The 20,555-nt window shown below is 37.6% G+C and overlaps 1 protein-coding gene across 4 annotated transcripts; it reads left to right on the top strand.

Moving 5' to 3' along the window:
- Window positions 1-1,906: 1,906 nt before the first annotated feature.
- plat (plasminogen activator, tissue type) lies at window positions 1,907-20,285 on the top strand. Of its 4 annotated transcripts, none has more exons than XM_005794841.2 (15): window positions 1,907-2,021; window positions 9,024-9,126; window positions 10,322-10,364; window positions 11,194-11,328; window positions 11,992-12,102; window positions 14,357-14,531; window positions 15,240-15,331; window positions 15,417-15,591; window positions 15,677-15,762; window positions 16,707-16,772; window positions 16,851-17,055; window positions 17,155-17,291; window positions 17,543-17,683; window positions 17,782-17,930; window positions 19,108-20,285. In XM_005794841.2, exons 2-15 carry the CDS (start codon window positions 9,064-9,066, stop codon window positions 19,273-19,275), a joined length of 1,746 nt encoding a protein of 581 aa, XP_005794898.1. In that variant the 5' UTR covers window positions 1,907-2,021; window positions 9,024-9,063; the 3' UTR covers window positions 19,276-20,285. The 4 variants fall into 4 exon arrangements, with proteins under 4 accessions (XP_005794898.1, XP_023200053.1, XP_023200055.1 ...); XM_023344285.1 differs by having other exon boundaries at window positions 10,322-10,445; XM_023344287.1 differs by lacking the exon at window positions 11,194-11,328.
- The last annotated feature ends 270 nt before the right edge of the window (window positions 20,286-20,555 follow it).

Here is a 20,555-nt window from a genome sequence, read left to right as displayed (position 1 = left end):
TGTCTTATTGCGAGTACTGCCAGATATTACCACTAGAAACCAGACAACAATAGTTTTTGCAGTGTATAAAAGATGTTTATTTGACTGTCTTTCTGCCGCCCATGATTCTGCGTTCTTCCCTAAACAGGAAGTGACAGCAATAAAACAAACAAATTGGACTGGCGCCTATCTTATATCACATGCTAAAGTGCTGGGTTGTACTTGATATGATGTGGTTTTCATAACCAGTAAAAAAAAAGCCCTGAGTTGAAACTATTTCAGTTAAATTAACCCACTGTGGTTCTGAGTGAAGATGGAGCCACTGGTAAAGTGGCTGAGGAAGGGCTGGGTTGAATAAAGGGGGTTTGTGGCTGAGAGAAATGAGTTCTGGTGCCAAACGAATCGACACTCAGATACGCCCAGACAGACCTGCAAGGCTTTGAATTCATCAAAATGGAAGCTGGGAATCAATTTCATTTTCCAGGCTTATAAAATGGGCCTTAAGTTTTCTACACTTAACATTTTGATCAGCCTTAAAACTTCAGCGTTGGTGGTTCTTAGGTTGTTCCTCCAAACCAGTTCCCTTTGGTCCGAGTGGTTCAGTTTGGGTCAGACGTTTGAAACTTTTAGTTCTGACAAAAATCCCAAACGAATGTCAAAACTGTTTTTTTTTTTAAAGGTTTTGTTGGCTCTAGTGGCCTTTATTTGAAAGTAGTTTGACAGGAAACAGGGTAATCAGAGAGGGGGAAGACATGCGGCAAACGTCGCCAGGCCGGGAATCGAACCTACGACCACTGCTACAAGGACTAAGGCCTCAACATGGGTCATGCTTTGCCCCTGCGCCACCACAGCACCCCGTCAAAACTGTTTTTTGACAACATCCTGAAACAGTCTTTCCAAATCCCTCTGCTAACAACGTGTGTCAATATTAACAATTATGAGAATTCATAATGAATTAAAATTCTAATTGATTTGTATTTCTAAGAATTAATGATTACAATTGTTCAACCATGACAATGAGAACTGGTCAAATCCATCTTTAAAAACCCAAAATTCATATTGAGATTGATCAGTGAATTTAAATGTTTAAACTGTTCTTTAGTTTTTTTTAATCATTGCTAGGTTCCTGCTTCTTGCTCACGTTTTTTTGTTTGTTTGTAGGCATAAACACAAGAAAAAAAAATTTAGATTAAATCATAAAAGTAGTTGTCTGACAAATAGGAAGTTATTTGTTTGGAACACACGACTTCCACAACTTCCTGTGTTTTTTTTTTTTTAGCACACAGGAAGTTGTGTGTAACTTCCTGCTTGTAAGGAAGTTACAAATAGGAAGCTTAAGACTTCCATACATGGCACATTGCCATAAATCACAGCCTATGAATGAGACAACCATACAATAAAGTGTCTTCGGTCAGAGGTATTTCCAGAGTTGCTGTAATACTAACTGCTGCAGGTGGACCTTTCTGCCCACAGCCATCTTTATTCTCAACAACTCTGAGAAAAACCTTGAACAATGAGTTGGAACATTTAATTTCCCATTGGGATCTGTAAAATGTTTTTGAATGGATCTGAAAGTGAGAGTGGATGGGTGAAGGTGTGAAAGTCAGAAAAGTGCTTTAAATTTACGCCGTTTTCAATAAATTAAATAAAAAAAAGTCTGAAGTCATGTTAACATGTTAACTGTAAATGTAACTTTAATATCATTATAATTGTTAATTTGCTTCCAAAGAAGACAAACAGCAGGAACAGAGGAACTATGTCAATACATTCTTCAATACTCAGAACACACTCAATTCCTCAGAACAAAATAACTAATCAACGTGAGCCCCACCCAACAGGATGCATCATCATCACCATCATCATCACTGGCCCGGTAAGCCGCTCCTCTGCTGAGGTCACATCGGCCCGCCCATCAGGCATCGGCGGGACCGGAATGGTGCGATAAAAAGTCCGGACTGTGCCGGGGTTAGCAGAAGGACGCCGACAACAAAGCTGTTGCTGAAAACATCCCGAAAAGCGCTAATTTCAAGACCCCGTAACTGGTAAGGTTGTTTCTTTTCCTTATGATTTACGATCGCGATGCATAATGACTTCTGCAAGCCTGCTGATCTTAAAAGTTTAAAAGGAAGTGTTAAGTTATATTTCTGTTTTCATCACCTGCGTTACGCTTTGCTTCTTTATTTTGAAAAGAGTCATTAGATTGTCTCGCATTTCCATCTTAAATAAAACAGTTTACCAGATACATGTAAGATGTAAATAAGGAGAAATGTCTTTCAGCTGATAAATGCAGAAGAAATAGTTTTTCCTTATCTTCAAATTCAGTTTTAGAGTCTTCTGCTATTGGATTTTTTTAATGGTTTATATGTTGTGCAAAGAGCAGAAACTGGGTGATTTTCAGATGCATAAAAGCTGGTAAATCTGGTGATTTTTTGAGCAATTTGATCTGAGTTAAGCTCAGTACTGGTTTCCTTTCCTGCAGACTTTCTTCATGGGTCAGATACTCTGTTTTATGTACATCATCTGATCTCAGTGAGCGTCCTCAGCTGGGTTTGCGCCTCATGCTGATGTTTGTGACTCACAGAATAAGCCACAGCTGTTTAACCAGAAGATGAGGCTGAATCACACCGGGGTTTCAATGCTGGGCAGCCGAGGTCTGGAGAAATAAAACATTTCTGACTTCATGTTTGACCTGCATTTTCATCCAAAGGCTCTAACTCTGCCTCTGCATCTCATAAATGCCTCAGTGTGTCTCCAGCCCTCAGAGTGAGGCTGAGTCACAACTACTCACTGTCTTTCTGCTGACCGCTGGCATTTGATATCCAAACTCTCCATTCTTTCATCTTTTCTTTCCCTGAAACTCCCTCACTACTCATTGTGGCCTCAGTTTGCGCTCTTTCCTAATATCAACACCTATACGTCTGCCTCCGCTGAGCCTTCCAGGTTGTGTTTCTATCTGATAAGGATTTCCCAGAGTTGTTGCACAGAAGGAGGCTGGAAGGCAACAATGCAGCTGGTTGTTCTGCAGCGGGACTTTACAGAAACCAGATCACAGCTGCGTTGTTGAAGCCTGAAAAGCCTCAGGCAAAGTATTAATGGAGCTTTATAAGTGCTTTACATCACAGGTTTTAACACATTCTCATTAACATTCATGTAGTTAAACTTGCACGTTTAGATTAATTGAAAAATATTAGGATCCTAGGAGGTCAAATAACTTTTTAGCATGATTTTCTTTAAATTTTTACATTTAAAAAAACAACTGATTTGAAAAAGTCACACAAAAACTGAGCTGTAGTTATGAATATACTCTGCAAAAACACAAAATTTTTACTATTTTCTGTCTAGTTTCTAGTTCAAATATCTTATTACACCTGAAATAAGACAAAACTAACTTACAAGTAACTTTTCAGCAAGACATAGTAGCTTGTTTTAAGATTTAAGTAAATAATTTCTTAATATTGATGAAACAAATACTTGTTCCATTGGCAGATTATTTCACATATAACATGAGGAAATGTTTTGTCATAAATGGAATAATCTACCAAAGGAACTAACACTTTTAAAATCAATATTAAGGATATTTTTAACTTGAAACAAGCTCATATAACGTACTTGTAAGTTAATTTTGTCTGGTTTCACATCTACTAAGATATTTGCACTGCAAAAAAACTCACATTAAACACATTTTGGTAAATCTAAAAATAGTCAACACATCAGCTCTGCATTGTTCTTTTCATCTTGTCAGATGGTAGAAGCATTTTTAACTGGAATAAAATCCTTTCCTATGAATTGTCAAGCGTATAAGGAATGCTATGTTATTCCGTTTTAGGTGATAAAATGTTTGTTTTCTTATTCAAAAAGGAATTTAGTTATTTGCTTCTATATATTTTAATAAAATAAGCTTAGGTGGTAAATGAAATATCTTCAGAATGTGCCAATTTTTTAATAAAAAAAAGAAAGATTACTTGAAGTGTAGATTAAAAGTAGAGTTGCCATTGTTCAAAATGAGTTAGTTTGAATAAACTATGCCAGATAAATAATTTTAGGCGATTATAGATTTTATAGACAGAAGGAAAAGCGGAGCATTTAAAATGGAAGCTAACACAAGAGGCTTCAGTAATGTATCAGATCAGAAAAAATAAGTTAACACATCAATCACATGACTTAGAAAACCAAAGCCTCTTCCTCCTCATATCGTGCCGTGATGAGGAGGAAGAGAAAGAGGAACAATAAAGAAATAAATAAAAACTTAGTAGAGATGCTTGAATCTTTAGCAGGCATGTTGAATGCTGTCCCTCACAACCAAACCATTCACAGTTTAGCATTTTGGTCATAAAGGAATCTTTCACACGCAATCTTTTTCTGCACATCGTCATCATTACAAATCTTCTCTGATGCTCTCATCGCTAACATGGTGTTCAGCACTAAGGACCAGTTCCATAAATACACAGAAATGTCACGAACCTGGTGGCATCTGCTTCCAGCTTTGGACATAACTGCAGAGCGCAGGCATGTTTGTGCGAACCTATCGCCGGCGTCTGTTGTATTTGTTTGCAGTGCTTAAGTTCTCCATCTTTAACCGGCTATTATGAGTCACAGTCTGACCTCAGCTTCTCTAAAGATGTTTTCATGTTGTCTTTTCTTATTTGACCCACTAAGAAGAGGAACCACACTCTCTCCCAGCTGCATACTCTGTTCCAGATGTTTCGGATGTTAACTTTGTTTTTTGTTTTTTTTATGACTAGAATAAATATTTAGGCATCTACTTGGTAATAGGGCCTTGCAAAATTATTCTGAAACCTTAAATTTAGGACATTTGGAACACTATGGATCTTGTGCTATAAAACAAACACAAAGTAGCACATTTTTTGAAGGGTTATGACGAGTTAAATAGCCTTTTTTTTTAATGTAAACAACAATGAAAAATGTGTGGTGTTTATTTGTAGTCATCACCCTTTAATATGGCGCCCCTAAATAAAATTCAGGGCCTTCAGAATAATTGATTAGTAAATAAAGTGAATTTATGTGGAGTTTAATAGAAGCTGTGGCTGTCGTTAAAGCATGTGATTAATCTAAATATCTTATTATGTTAATACTATATAACCCAGATTAATCACCTTACCTATTTTGGCCTAAAAGCCTCTTTGCTTAGTTCAAAGGAACTAGTTTGGTTACTTAGTTCAAAGCAGCATGTTACCCGGTCTTGTACTGCGTCAGCAATGCAGAGTGAAAACATGAGCGAGGAGAGTAAAAGTAGTAAAACTAGTAAAACTAGTAAAACTAGTAAAAGTAGTAAAACTAGTTTGCTCAGTGGCAAATTTCTCTTAAAAAACATAAACAGCAATAAAGTTTGGATAAAACCAAGGTCACATGTAGGCTGCATATTGCAATGATGAATTATCCTTCCAGTTTATAGCCAACAATTTTAAATTAAGATTTGAAACAAAAATACTTCTTTTGAAGCGTTGTGAATATAAAAGCCTGGAAAACAGACGTTTTCTTTTATGCATGTTTATAAGCATGTTATGTGCATATTTCTTAAAATATTTCAACAAAGTCATTAATGAATTCTGTGAAGGCTATTGCTGAAATAAGTCAGGAGTGTAGAGAAACACTGACAGTTGACAGTGAAACACGGTGATGGCAGTGTGATGCTGTGGGGATGCTCTTCTCAGCAGATAATTGTTAAGAGTGAATCAGAATGTGACTTAAGGTAAAAACAGGACAACTGTGGCAGTGAACCTGTGAGACGGTTTAAATAACTTCAGATATGTTGGAGCTTCGCCTCCCAGCTGGACGGCAACCCTGAACAAACAGGCAGAGGCATTAAAGGCCTAGTCAAAGTTTGGACCTAAGCTCAAACAAGAATCTGTTGCAATACTTAAAAACTAATTTTTATTGGCACTCTACTGTATATCCTACTTTTTGCTAAATATTACAAATTAGGACATTTTTATCTTGGTCTGTTACACAAAAATGCAAAATTTTGAAAAAATCTATAAATTGTGAATATTTTAATATTTTTTAGTCATTGATGTTAGAAATGTGTTTTAGTTTTACTCTGAACTCATTTATAGGTGTGTAGATTTACACATTCCCATGTACATACTTGTTTTTATTTCATTTTGTGTATTCAATTTATTTCATATTTAGCTCATATTTAGATTTCTTTTAATTTCACACTTGGGTTATAAATATTATATCTCTAACTGTATAATTAGAGATATAATATTTATATCTAAACACATATAAATATTGCATGTAGATATAAACACAGTATTTACAGTATATCTAAACACAATATTTGTCATGACAACAAATTTTGTTGGATGATAAATTGTCGCAGGAGTTATTGCAATAAACAATAATATTGTTGTTTTGAGACCATTTTCAAGTAACAGAAAGAAAGAACAGATTCTCAAGGATCAATAAACTTTAAATCCCAATGAACATTTGACACTGGAACTGCAAGACATGTTAAATATTCAAAATGAACAAACAAAACAACAAATAAAATGAATTATGAAGTATGTTTAAACAAAATTGTCAAGGTTAGTTGAGATCAAAACACCAGACTGAAGACTTTTATCATCCAGTTTTCAGTAGAAATAGAGAAAGAAAAGAGAAAAACGATAAATCATGCACAATCATTATTGAGTTACTTTTAATTTATCATGTAATTACTTGAATTATTCCTTATTGCGACAGGCCTTGTTGTCTGCATACTGCGGCTTCCTTTCCTCTTATATGTACTAAAGTTGCAGAAACTTGGACCCGTTCCAGTGCTGATGTTCCCCTAAATGGGCCCCTGCATGTCAGGCCCGTGACAGGCTGGGAGGCAAATGTGTTGATATCTGATGTTCTGATGAGTGTTTTCGTGCATGCACGCTTCGTTATCCAGTTGTTTTTTTTTTAAAACTCAGAGGCCAGACGCCGGTTTGAGCAGGAAACACATGTTTTCAGCTGACACGGCTGCACAGGCGGCTGAATGGGTCAGAACAGATGCACAAAAGGAAACAAAAAAGAAACTGGCGTGTCTTTGTCACTCTGCCAGTGGGGCTCTTGTATCGGGGGGTGAACGTTTTTTATTTATTTGACTCAGGCACGTATAGTTTCTGCCAGGCTCTGTGCAGTTTGCGGTGAGTTTACGCGTTAAATGCCGTACATGTGGAGTTTGCTTTACTGAACACTGGGTGAAATGAGCATTAGCTTCAGGATTATCTCCACGTTCCTGAGCACTTTGTTTTTTTTTTTGAGAGCGCCTGCCAATGTAACTGCTTTACCTCACATACAGTTTCATGTATTTAATGACCTCAGAGAGTGACTCACTGGAGATTGCACAAGGCAGAGAGGAGGACAGCTGGCATGGCTTCAGGTGGTTATTACTGGATCTCTGTTATGCACATGCTCTGTGAAGGAAGTTCCCTTTTCAACATTGAAGGTTTTTATTTAGGAATCCGTCTTACTTATTTATGTCTTGCACAGCTTTCTCATTTTCTATTTTAGTGCATCCTCCTCTCATCTTTGACTGTTGTGACTCATGTTTACTCACACTCGAATGTGGGGCAGCAGACTCCCGTTTTTTACTCCCGTTTTTGCAGAATAAAAGTTCTTAGACCACAAGGAACCATTCTGAAGTTTTTTTTACATGTTTTTGAGGCACACTGCAAAAACACAAAATATTACTAAGTATAACATTTCAGCAATAGTAGCTTGTTTTAAGCAAATAATTCCTTAGTATTGATTTAAAAAGTACTGGTTCCACTACTGGCAGATTATTTCACTTACAACATGGGAAAATGTCTTGTTGTAAGTGTAATAACCTACTGGTACTTCATTTTAAAATCAACATTAAGTGATAAATATTGTCTTCAAACAAGCTCCGATATTTTGTTAAAAAGTTACTTGTAGGTTAGTACACTTGCTATAAGACAAAGCTAAGATATTTACACCAGAAACTGGACAAAAAAGTGTAGAGTCCCAATACACCTGCATGTCTTCTGAGGCTTGTCTCTAAGCAGCTTGGCACATCTAGAAACTGAATGTTTTGTCCACCCTTCTTCTGCTAACTAGGTCAAGTTTAGTCAGGCTGTTTGGAGAATATTTGTGCTGTGATACTTCGTGTTGGATTACCAGTTAGAATCCCAAGATACTATGAAATCTGTGAAGTTCAAACAGTGTGAATGATTTTGCAAACCACTTCTTTTTTTAAAATTTAAAATAGAAACATTAGAAGGTCTATCCCAGTCCAGTCCTTTGTTCTTAGTTGTTTCCTTGCTTTAATGTGTTAAAGCATTATTGTATTCAGCCTTTTATAACTGCAGGGTTTTCCACATCATGTTGTCTGATGTGGCGGTTCTTGTGTATTTTTTTTGTTTGTTAACCAACAGTAAATTACTCATTTCCTGTTTATTTCTTCTGGAAAACAAATTTGTCTTTTCTATCTGTAATTAAACCATAGGAGGGGTCTTCATAAAGGGAATGTAAACAAAAGAGGGAAATGAATTCAAGGTGGACTGAAAACTTGAAATATGCGAGTCCTGCATGGAATAAAACTGGAAGTGGCCTTCAAGTTTCCTCTGGTACTAAATGTTTACAGCCCTTCTGCTCCAGTGGCAACCCGTTTTGGTGTGCTCAGTGTTTGACGGAGGAAGTGAACTGAATGCAGGAATAGTTCAGCTGGGAGAAGGTGACCAATATTGACATTTTCCTGTGATTGTCTCAGTTGATGACATATTGGTGACGAAAGATAAAGAAACCGCAATGTGTGTGGGGGACAGTTAACTCATTGGTAATAACATTTTTGCAGATCCTTACATTTCCTGTCAGCAGTGATGTTATTGTTGCGTTTGTGAAAATGGTGCAGGATATGCACATCATGTTTTATATTTTATAATATTTTGCACTGTCATGGGATTAAAGAACAGCATGTCTTCTCAGAGTCCCTAAGTGTTCATATGTAGATGTTGAAAATGTTAATAAACAATCTGATTTAATTTAGTGAATCTAAAGCAAACTCTTCTGATAAATTCTTGTTTGTCTTTCAGAAAATTGAGCAAAACTGAAACGGCAGAAAACCTGGAAGTCATGAAGAGTTTATATCAAGGAATCTTCCTCCTTTCTGCTCTCTGCTGCTGCCTAGCGGACAACGTAAGTATTACAGAGTGGTTATAAACCGTTAAAACATAAAATACAAGTAAAATATAATCCTACTTTACTAAAAAAAATTCTGCACATATATAGTTTTAAACAATATTATTAATGTGGCCTGTAAACCAATCAAATAATATTGAAACTTTATTCAGCTTTTGAATTAATAAGATCAAATGTAAAAAAAAGTTTTGAAGCAACTTAAAAATACAAGTTGGGACACTGCAAAGTGTGTAAAAAAATAAGCAAATCTCACAAACCCACAACAAAACACAGTGAACATCAAATCTGTAAATGTGTAAGAAGAAAAACGATGTACCATTTTAATAAAAAAATATATATTTGATGGTGGACACATTTCTCAAAAAGGCTGGATTTTCTACTAACATTGCTTTGCTGCATTTTTGTCAAACATTTTTACTTGGTAAGAAACCTGGATTTTTCAAAAAGGTCAGGAGATCCCAATCTTTTCGACCTGTGGCCCCCAAAATAACACCACCAGAGAATGGCATTGCCCTAGAAATACATATAATTATTTCCGTTAATCTGTTTAGAAATAAATATATAGTTAGATACTTTTAAAAGGAATTTCTTTGGTAAATATAATTAAAAAGTATACTCCAATACATTATTTAATAAGACATTTAGTGGTATATTTACTTATTTTATTACATATTTATCTAATTTTGTCCTTTTTGGGCCTACATAGACCTCAGGGGTCACATCAATCTGAAAATCTGTTATGGAGGACATGCAGTTGTCCGTGCTAAACGAAATCTTCTTTCTGCAATGCAACCATGCTTCCAACTGCACCATTGTTTGTTAGTTCTTCCTTATAAACAGTGCAGTTTCCTAAACATATAATGTGTTTTCTGTGTTCTCTTGTGATTTAAATATGGGTTTATAAGGGCTGTAAATCACTGTGTTCAATCATAGGAGTTTTGAGAAACTTTCTTGGACTTGAGGTTGCAGAAAAATTCTCCACAGACTGTAGCTGATCTACTTTTTGCCCTCATTTTGACTTCAGGGGAGAGTTTCTGTAGAAACGTTAAAAAACATTCAGTTTAAAATATTAATAGATTCTTTTATTTTTTATTGGTGGAACACTTTAGCTCATTAAGTTCAGAGCCTACCCAAAATACACAGCATTTCTTTCCATATATAAACCTCCAGCATGTTTGCTTGATGTTTGCAGGTGTCACTGCTCCGCAGCAAGCGAGGGACCCGATTTTACAGAGGTGAGCCCGACCGGCAGCCAGCTAGACGGACACTTTTGATTGTTCAGTTGAAGAAACCTTCATCTTCCTTTGAAACATCCTGTGAGCCTCATCATGTTTTTCTTTAACTTCCTCCGTATCATCATAACCGTCACCTCCCCCATCGTTGTTATTGTCTTATGATCCTTTGCTGTCAGTCATCCTCCTTTTAGTTGTTCATGTCTGAATCAAACTAATGTTGAAGCTGGTGTATGTAACTTTTATAAAAAATAATAAACATGTTTTTTACATACTTGTTAAAAGTGTCACTGTGTCACGACAGTGTAAGAGGAGACAGATAATCTGTGAAAAGATTGATCTCCTCCACTTCTTCCCTGAGCTACTACTGCCATCTGAAGAAATGCATCGCTTCCGGTCAAAAACAACCAATCAGAGCCAGGAGGAGGGTCTTAGTGCTGTCAGTCATGCTCGTGTATGCGCTGCTAAATGTGTTAATGGTGGAGAAACAACTTACCATTCAAGGAGAACTGTTTATCTCCTTTTCTATGGCTAAGTATTCACGATACCATCAGGAAGAAGCTGTAACCTTTTAGAGAGAAAGGGGGGGAATGAGCAGCACGTACACAAGCTTGATTCAGAGTGCTAAGACCCTCCTCCGGGCTCTGACTGGTTGGCACTGGGAACACTGGGAAAAGGTATAAAAGCTTGATTTTTTCACAGATTATCTGTCTCATACGACACTGGCAGTTTTAACAAATATGTAAAAATATATATTTTTAATAAAAGTTACAGCTTTATTTATGTCCTGTTGATTTACCTGTTTTCTCACTGTTTTCATGCGTTTCTTCAGTCCTGTGTGTGGATAGTGAAACATCAGCCGTGCGTAGCTTTGGCGACACTTGGCTGCGCTGGAAAGGACAGCGCGTGGAGTTTTGCCGTTGCGCGTTAAGAGGAAGAGAGCATTGTCATGTTGTGCCTGTCATCAGTGAGTCGGATTTAACACAAACACAATCAGAACCATCTGACTTACCCGACTGCTCCTCTGTCTCTCTCTCTCTCTTTCTGTCGCCTCATAATCACCCGTCTGCTTGCCAGCCCTCACCAAGCTGCCCGCCTTCCATTATAGCTCAGTCTTTACCTCTAACTTGCTGTTACGACCTCAGCTGATTATTTTATGTTGGCCCGACTCGCTCACGTTTCCACTTCCCTGTTATTTCACTGCATCCACATGAAGAGCCGCTGCTCTCAGTTTAGTCTGAGATTATTTGAAAATACTCCTGCCAGACCAGCATTTGTGCGCATTTTCACCCCCATTGAGAGATTCTTCGAAGCATGATTAACCCTCCCTCAGACAAATTGCAACCACATCTTTCATACAACCCCTTCCAAACATGGCTTGATATAAAACAAAACCAGCATTGGTTAACACTTAAAACTTGTTTTTAACAAATCCTTGGCAGGGAATGGAGCCATGTCAAACCGCGTATATGAAGACATTTGCATACTACTTAACCCCACAGTTTTTTAAATTTTCTTTGACCAGCGATGACAAATCACTCAGATTAAAATTGTTTAAGCTGTTGCTGCTCTGAAGAGCTGGATGACGTGTGGCTGACTAAACGCCTCTGTCTGCCTTTTCTTTTTCCAGACTGCTACGTGTCCCAGTGTTACAACGGGGGAACCTGCAAGGAGGCCGTCTACTCGTCCGACTACATCTGTCAGTGTCCCCCCGGCTTCAGCGGAGCTCGGTGTGAGATCAGTAAGTACACACGTGGCACTCTAATCTGGGTCATAATTCTGAACCTTTAAAATTATAGACGAAATTGTAAAAAAAGTGACCAAACAACCGTGCAAAACCACAAATATTCAGAGAAAAGCCGTAAAACCTGGAGAAGACGTTGAGGTTTTTCACATTTTGTTACGTCTCAACATCTAACTTCAATGTACTTGAAGTTGTATTGATGTTAAGTTGTTAAAATGACTCAGGTTTATCAGTTGGATTTATGTCTGAACTTTGACTAGGCCGTTGCGACCCAGAGTCCATTGTAGAACTGAAAGTGTTCAAGGCCGTTTTCCTGCCGGGAGGTGAACATCTGCCTCAGTCTCAAGACTTTTGCAGCCTCTGAAAGGTTTTATCCCAGGATTGTTCCGTCTTTAGCTTCAGCCATCAAGCCTCCCCACATCATTATACTGCCACCACCATAATGCGGGGTGTCAATATTTTTAAATACAAAAGCACGTGCATAAACTGGTGGCCCACTTTAGACATAAATATAAGAAAATCCAAAGAGATGATTGATTTTAGGAAAAATAAAAATGTTGTCTCCTCTTTGTACATTCATGATCAAGCAGTTGAATACAAATATATTGGGACCATCACTGACAATAGACTTTGTTTTGACAAACATGTAGAAAGCTCACCAACGTAGACACTTTTATCATAAATTAAGACATTTTAACATGGATAGTAGTTTTATGGGAATGTTTTATAGTTGTTTTATTGTATCTGTTCTTTCTTGTTCTTTTATTTGCTGGTATAAAACAAAAACCGCATTCAATGCCTCAATGCTAGTGCAAAATTGCCAATGCCTTCCTAAGCAACATCTCTACCCTCCACAAAGCAGATCCCCCAAGAAAGCTCAAGCAATTTTAGCTGCACCTAACCATCCCTTGTTTAATTTTCTCTTTTACCATCAGGAGGCAGGTTTGCTTTAAAAAGCTGCAGAATCAGCAGATTTAAGAATTCATTTTCTCCTGCTTTTAATGGCCTTTTAAATACTTGAGTTGAGTGTTGTGATGTTTTTAAAAATCTTATTTACTGTATTTATTGTTGGTGAATGCTTATTCCTCTGGCTGTAGTATAAATTGCCCCATAGGGGATATTAAAGATACCCTGAATCTTGAAGGCAGCATTCATTAAGATGTTTTTCTGACTCTTGATAAGGTCACAGTCTGGCTGGGTGACTCCACAGCTGCTGTCATAGACCTGCGGTTTGAAGAGAAGAAAAAAGATGGATCATAAACCATGGAAAGACATTCTTGGACTTGAATGTTTTTGTTTCAGTGGTTTTAGGGACACCCCACCCTTGGATAATTATCCAAAGGCCAGCCAAGTGCGTTTTAGCAAAAGTGCAGCCAGTTAATGTGGCCATATTTTGTGTGTGGTCACTGCTTCAAACCACTAATATGGAAACTATGATATTAATGCTATTGTAAAGCATGTTATGGATTTATACGAAATACAAGAAATAAACTTTCCTTCATAATTTGTTTTAAGGATCTATAATACATCAATAAAATATTCCAAATAGATACTGCAGATTTATCCTGGAAAAATCCAGCCCCTTTTTCCAACGCTATGTGCTTTACACCCACTGGTTTGGGCTCTCTGTTATTGAGAAATTATTGCTTCCTGCATGGTGCTAAAATTTAGCCGTGACGTATGTGATGCGCCAGTTTGACGCTATGGAGCTTACCGGAAATTGCCCGCATTGTAAACAATCATCCTCTGCTACCAAGAGAGAAGGGCCAAGCTGAATGAGATGGCTGTTAATGTTAATTCAGTATTTAGAAGCGTGGTTTCGTTTACGTCCTCTGCGGTCATTACTAAAACTACAGGCAGACTACAATATAAAACAGCACAGAAAATTGTCATCATTGTTCACAACTTCTCCTTCTATTCGCTGATTGGTTGGCGCGTTTGAATTGTACCTCAGGGAATATAAGTAATCAGGAAAATCCCAGACTGAGCTAAAAGAAGCAGTGTCTTGTTGTTACCTTCATTTTATTGATTTGCTATTCTCTACCCAGGCTTCACCGCCATTGATTGTCTGAAAATAATATGGCCGCGGCACATGCGCAGTACGCCCTTCGAAATTTAGCACGTTGACGTTTTTTGCTATCAGACGGAGCACTGATTGCCAGCGGAGTAGAGTAGGAACTCAATTGCCGGGTCACTGCTAATCTAAACTCTGTCAAATGAATTTTAGTGACTGTATTTCTTTGTCCATCAGACACCAATGAGAAATGTGCAGTGGGTCAGGGCGAAGGATACCGCGGGACCTGGAGCATCAGTCAGACTGGAGCTGCGTGCATCAACTGGAACTCAACTTCTCTCAGAGGAAGAAGGTTCACAGCTCAAAAATCAGACGCCAGCAGCCTTGGGTTGGGCAATCACAACTTCTGCAGGTAAACCACAACCAGAACAGTTGCTGAAAATGACAAGTGCAAAGTTTCTTGATGTTCCATAAATCCAATTGTATACAAATCAGCAAGAAATCAAGCCATTATCCCTGTGTTTTTGTTTAATAATTTGATTGAATTGATTGGAATTGTTATCAGAAAGGAAATTGTTTCTCAAAAGTACGTAAACTTTTTGCATGAAAATGCAACTCGTAAACACTATTTGACTTAAACTAAATTTAGAGTTGAACTATTAAGCAGAGTTTGGTAACATGTAATTTATCATATTTGTTTGACTTAGGTTAAGGATTGGACTAATTCTTTGTAAAAATTGGTTTTTAACATTTTATTTGGGAGATTGACTTGTAGTTACTGTTGTCTTTTTGTTCAGACATTTTTAAATATATATATATATATATATATATATATATATATATATATATATATATATATATATATATATATATATATAGTAACTTGTGCTTTCTTTGACTAATATTTAACTTGCAACAAAATAGGAAACCAGGACTTTTTCACAAGAGCACAATACTGCTGTTGAGCAGAAGTTCTTAAATATAAAAGTAGTTAAATAACTGGAAATAATTCTGCTGCAAAGCCATCAAACATTGATATTTGTTAAAAATTCATAAAAAAAGAATGTTTTATATAACCACGGGTTGTTCACACCCTTAAAATGATCTATTTTTACCTCAGGAATCCTGACCACGACAGCTCACCATGGTGTTACGTCTATAGAGGCACACAGATAGCCTGGGAGTTCTGCTCTGTGCCCAAATGTCCTGAAGGTAAAACAATAAAAAAACACACCAAAAGGATAAAAACAATGTAGGAAGTCTGCCAGTAACACATTTCTTGTGTGTGTTTGAACAGATAAGAACAGAGAGTGCATGGTGGGCTTAGGTCAGACTTATAGAGGCACGGTTTCTGTCACGAAGAGTGGCTCCAAGTGTTTACCGTGGGACTTTCCTGCTATCAGACGTAAGGTGAACAATGCCTGGAGATCGAACGCCTTGAACCTGGGGCTCAGCAACCACAATTTCTGCAGGTAAAAATCGCGCTTTAATTTTGTTTTTACCCTGTGATGTGTAGAGACATGGTTGTAACTCTGTTTTTCCCCCGTTTTTTAACAGGAACCCAGATGATGATGCTGCTCCTTGGTGTCACACCTACAAAAACATGCAGCTGACCTGGGAGCTTTGTGACATACCCAAATGCTGTGAGTGAATTTCATTTAAGCTTTTAATGGACAACAGCAATGCCCACAAACGCTAGTCCCCTGGTGAAAATGTTTATTAACAAGGGAAGAAACACTGTGTAGAGAAACTAAGGGCAGCCGATGTGGACTTAGAATTTTATTGTAATATTTTGTGGTACTATTATGATAACAGTAAAGATTATGATTTAAAAAAAACTATTTATGACTTATTTTTTAGGTAGCTGCATGGCTGTAAATGCACGACACAGCATTTATAGCACCACAAACATGAACATTGTTCTTGAAAAACATTCTCATTTGAATATAAATTACTTTAAAAAAGTGTAATTTATATCACTAAAACTGCACTCGGCAATTCTAAATCATTTTTGAATGGACTGATATTTATTAATGTGGTCATGGAAAATCACTGAAGAAAATAGCGAACGAATAAATCAACAGGTAATGCCACTGCCACCTAGCAACCCCAGCGAAGCTCCAGCACATTTGGTCAGCTGGTTTTACCACTGTATGTGCTGTATAATGGCTGCTCAAAAAGACAAGTGTTTTGCTGTTGACTTTTCATCTAGAAACCACTTACTGCATCCTTCTTGGTTGTGCAGGAGGCTCCACTTCTGCTTTTCTAAGATGTACAATTGTATAATTGCGCATGTGTTTGCAGCCATTTTTACGTGTGAATGTAAATGGAACTGAGCAAACTAAAATCTCATTATCTAAGAATGATTTTGTGCAAAAATGCAATGAACGTGTTTTCTTAATCTGTTGAAGGAAGCATAATATGTCACCTTTAAAAATGTTTCAGGAACATTTGTATTTTCAAAGTGTTGGACTCAGAGCAAAGCATGGATTCTTCTGAATGTTATTCTCCTGCAGTAGAAGAGAAATTAATTTTAAGGCTTTCTACACCAGAACTAAGTATGTTTTTTTTTCTTTCTGTATTGTAGTGACACATCCATCCTTCATCACCACTCCTGGCATACGCGCTCCCACCACTAACAACAACAATGGAGGTACTTTAAGACAACTTAAACAAATCCTCGGTGGATTTAGCGTTATTTGTATTTAAACTTCATGCTAACTCTCTGCAGCAACGTGCGGCCAGCGCCTGGACAACACCTTGAATCGCCCAGCTTTCCGCATGGTCGGAGGCAGATACAGTGACATCACGGAGCAGCCGTGGCAGGCCGTCATCAACGTTTATCAGGCCCGCCTCAGGAAACACTTCCACCGCTGCGGAGGAATCCTCATCGACTCCTGCTGGGTTCTGTCTGCAGCACATTGCTTCGAAATCAAGTATGACCTCCACCTGTTTGCACACATGCTAATAAAAAAGAACAACACAAAAAAACATTTTTTTCTGCAGCATGTCAGAAGGTTACCATTGTTTTTCAGTGACAGAGCTGACAAGTTGGAAGTGGTTTTGGGAAGAACTTTCCGGAAGCAGAACTCCAGCAGTGAGCAGATTTTTAAAGTTGAGAAGTACTGGATCCATGAGAAGTTTAACAATGAAACATTTGACAACGACATTGGTGAGTAGACTTTAACTATACACTAGCTTTTTAAAAATTTGTTTACAGCAGCAGCTGAAGGGTACAGAGTTTCACCAAGCTGTATAGTTAACAATAAAAGCAGAATAGGAGCCTCAAACTGAAGTGTTTTTCCTCAGTGATGATGATATGGAAAGCTTTAAGTGGGCTGTGAAGGCTTGTAAAACTTTAAAAAGCCCCACATCTTCCCTGAGCGTTAGCCTGACTTTCCTCTGGTCACTTTCCTCTGGCAGCTATTTTGAAGCTTCAGACGGACATCGGCTTATGTGCTGTGGATTCTCCAGAGGTTCATCCAGTTTGTCTGCCTGAACGCGGGCTGGTGCTGCCCGACTGGACTGAGTGCGAGATCTCAGGCTACGGAAAAAACTCAGAATGTAAGAAAACGCACTAGTAGCTCCTCCCTTGGTGCTTTTGTGGAAATATTCATGTAGGAGTGTTGCATAATTCCAGGTATTTGAATCTTTCTCCACAGTTTCTGATGAGTACTCGGAGCGTGTTAAACGAGGACACGTGCGGCTTTGGCCCAAAGAACGCTGCGTTCCAGAGGTTCTGTCTGGACGGACCATCACCTCCAACATGCTGTGTGCAGGCGACACCCGAGGGCTCGACGACGCCTGCAAGGTCAGAACGGCTCAATTCAGCCTTACAAACAAATTATACCCTTTGAAGTTTTTCAAAGTTCAGTGCATCACATTTCGGACCCCATGGGGCTGGTTTAAGCCAGCTGTGTCAAACTCATTTTCATTTTGGGGCATATCAGGATTACGAATGTCCTCAAAGGGCCGGTTGTTGTAAAACGTGTTGATAAAATCCGTTAATAAACCTCTGAAATTTTAATAAGCAGTCGTCCCTGCACTCAATGAGTACTTCTCCTGAAAGTTAAATAATACCGAACATGATTTCACATTGATGTAATTTGGTAGAATACCTATGAAAACTACAAGAAAAGATTGTGGCCACTGGAAAAAAATAAAATAAAATTCTGGCTTTAATCTTCTGAGATCAAACGCCAACATTTTTAGAAAAATATTAACAATTCTGACTTTTTGTCTCAGAATTTTGACTTTTGATGTTAAAAGATTAAAGTCAGAGTAATTCTGGTAAATTCTGGAAAAAATAAGTCAAAATTCTGAACAAAAAGGTCAAAACTGCAAAAAAAAAAAAAAAACTATCAGATTTTTTTCTGTTGCTGTAATCCTCTTCCATTGAAAACTGCTTTCAATTGATTGATAAAGTATTAGTCAAGCATACAGCGGTTATTGTCGAGGTTCTATTTACGTGTCCCTATGGGCCACATAAAACTTTATGGCGGGCCAGATGTGGCCCGCGGGCCTTGAGTTTGACACGTGGTTTAAACCAATAAATCTGATTGATTCTGGTTTCCGATTGGTTTCTTATTGAACAATGATGTTGAAGTCCTAAATCAAAAATCTAAAAAGTGATATTTAATGGATTTTTCGAACATCTAGACAAAAGTTTTTCCCATAGCTGGAAGTGTTAAAAACTTTAAAAAAGTTGGACAGCCATTTTTAAGTCTTGCAAGAAATTCTTCATTGAATTTACTTTGACTAGCCCATTATAACTCATGATTATGCTTTGATTTTTTTTAGGTGTATCTGAGTAATGTGGACCGACTATAAAATACAAGCAAAATAGTTTAGATTTTTGTTTGTAAAAGTTGTTTAAAAGTTTCTTTATCCTTCTGTTTCACAACTATAAACCACAGTGTGTCTATTTAGGTAATTAAATCAAAGAAGTTTAATTTATTCATGTGGATTTTCTCTAATTTCCCCCACAGGGAGACTCTGGCGGCCCCCTGGTGTGTCGAACCAAGGACCGGATGACTCTGATGGGCGTGATCAGCTGGGGCGACGGGTGCGGCCATAAGGATAAGCCCGGGGTCTACACACGCGTCACCAATTACGTCGACTGGATCAACAGCAAAGTTAAAGCAAACCCGGTCTAAAGTTGGAGAAACCGCAAACAAATGTGTTGTTAAATGACTCATAAACTCAGTGGACGCGCGGTTTATCTTGATGATAGACGGAGAAATCCACGGCGCTCTGTTTTGTGAACGGGTGGAGGTTTGAAGTCAGCAGGACACAAACACACCAGAGGGTTTTGTGGAGTTTAGCGTAGCTCCATATCATCAATGTTTCTAGTCTTCTCTGTTATCATCGGACTGTTTCAAAAGTGTTTTGTCCTCCTTCTGTGGGGGCCGTTGTTTAATAATCCTGACGTTTTCTGTTGTTTCCTGATGACAAAGGTTTTTCCCTGCCTACTCAGTGAATCTAAGAAGAAAGAAAGTTTATAAGCTTCTTTTTACTTTATTGCAGCTTTACTGAAAGAAATTAGGAGCTGCTGACAGACCTGAAGCACTTTTATTCCCTCTGCCTCGTCAGAGAGCTTTTTAGTTACTCATAGCTACTCTCGAAGAGGGTTTATTTTATGACGGCATTTATAGGACAACTTAAAATATTGTTGAGGGATCCCAGACCTGCAACCAAACCCCATAAATAATCTGCTGGTTCAGATTCTGCTTATTTGTGCAGATTTTTTCTGATTTTAGCTTCTTAGGTAACGGCAGATGATAACACGGAGGCAAAAAGCAGGAGATTCTCGAGCCAATCATCAGAGCAGAAATCGTTCTCAGTCTCTTTTTTTTTTTTTTTTTTTTTTACAAAAGACAGCTGGGTTGATCCCAGGAAGCATATTTTATGATTATTAGTTTTATATGAATGTTTTGTACCGTAAACCGCATACTGATTTGCAAAGCTGAACTGTTTAAACTTGCTTTGTTCTGCGATTGTGAGTTTCAGATGCGCTAAATTAATATTTATGTACAGTTTTTGTAGAAATGTTTATGTTTATATACATACTTTGAGTATCATGTTGTCAGTAATTTATTGTCCTTGTTATTATAGCCTTGTATGTAAACACATTTCTGTTTCAATAAAATACTTTGAGAAAAGAAAATGGTTCAGTGGTTTTACAAAACTAGAATTTGACTTTATAATGCATTTTTATATTTTATGTAACTTGTAAGCTAAATTAACTTTCAGACAATTGAAACTTGGACATAACCGGATGTTCATATAGGAGAAAAAAATCCCAAACAATTTAAGACTAGTTGGGAAGAAAATCCCTACATAGACCTGATGAAAATGTGCAGACGATGAAATCAGCCACTTTAAAGCGACATTATCTCTCTTGAATGGTTAGTTATTCACCCAGAATTATACCAGA

This window comes from Xiphophorus maculatus, chromosome 12 (assembly GCF_002775205.1).
Source record: "Xiphophorus maculatus strain JP 163 A chromosome 12, X_maculatus-5.0-male, whole genome shotgun sequence".
Classification (NCBI taxonomy): domain Eukaryota; kingdom Metazoa; phylum Chordata; class Actinopteri; order Cyprinodontiformes; family Poeciliidae; genus Xiphophorus; species Xiphophorus maculatus.
The sequence above is the reverse complement of the archived record's forward strand: the minus strand, read 5'-3'. Positions and strand labels throughout refer to the sequence as shown.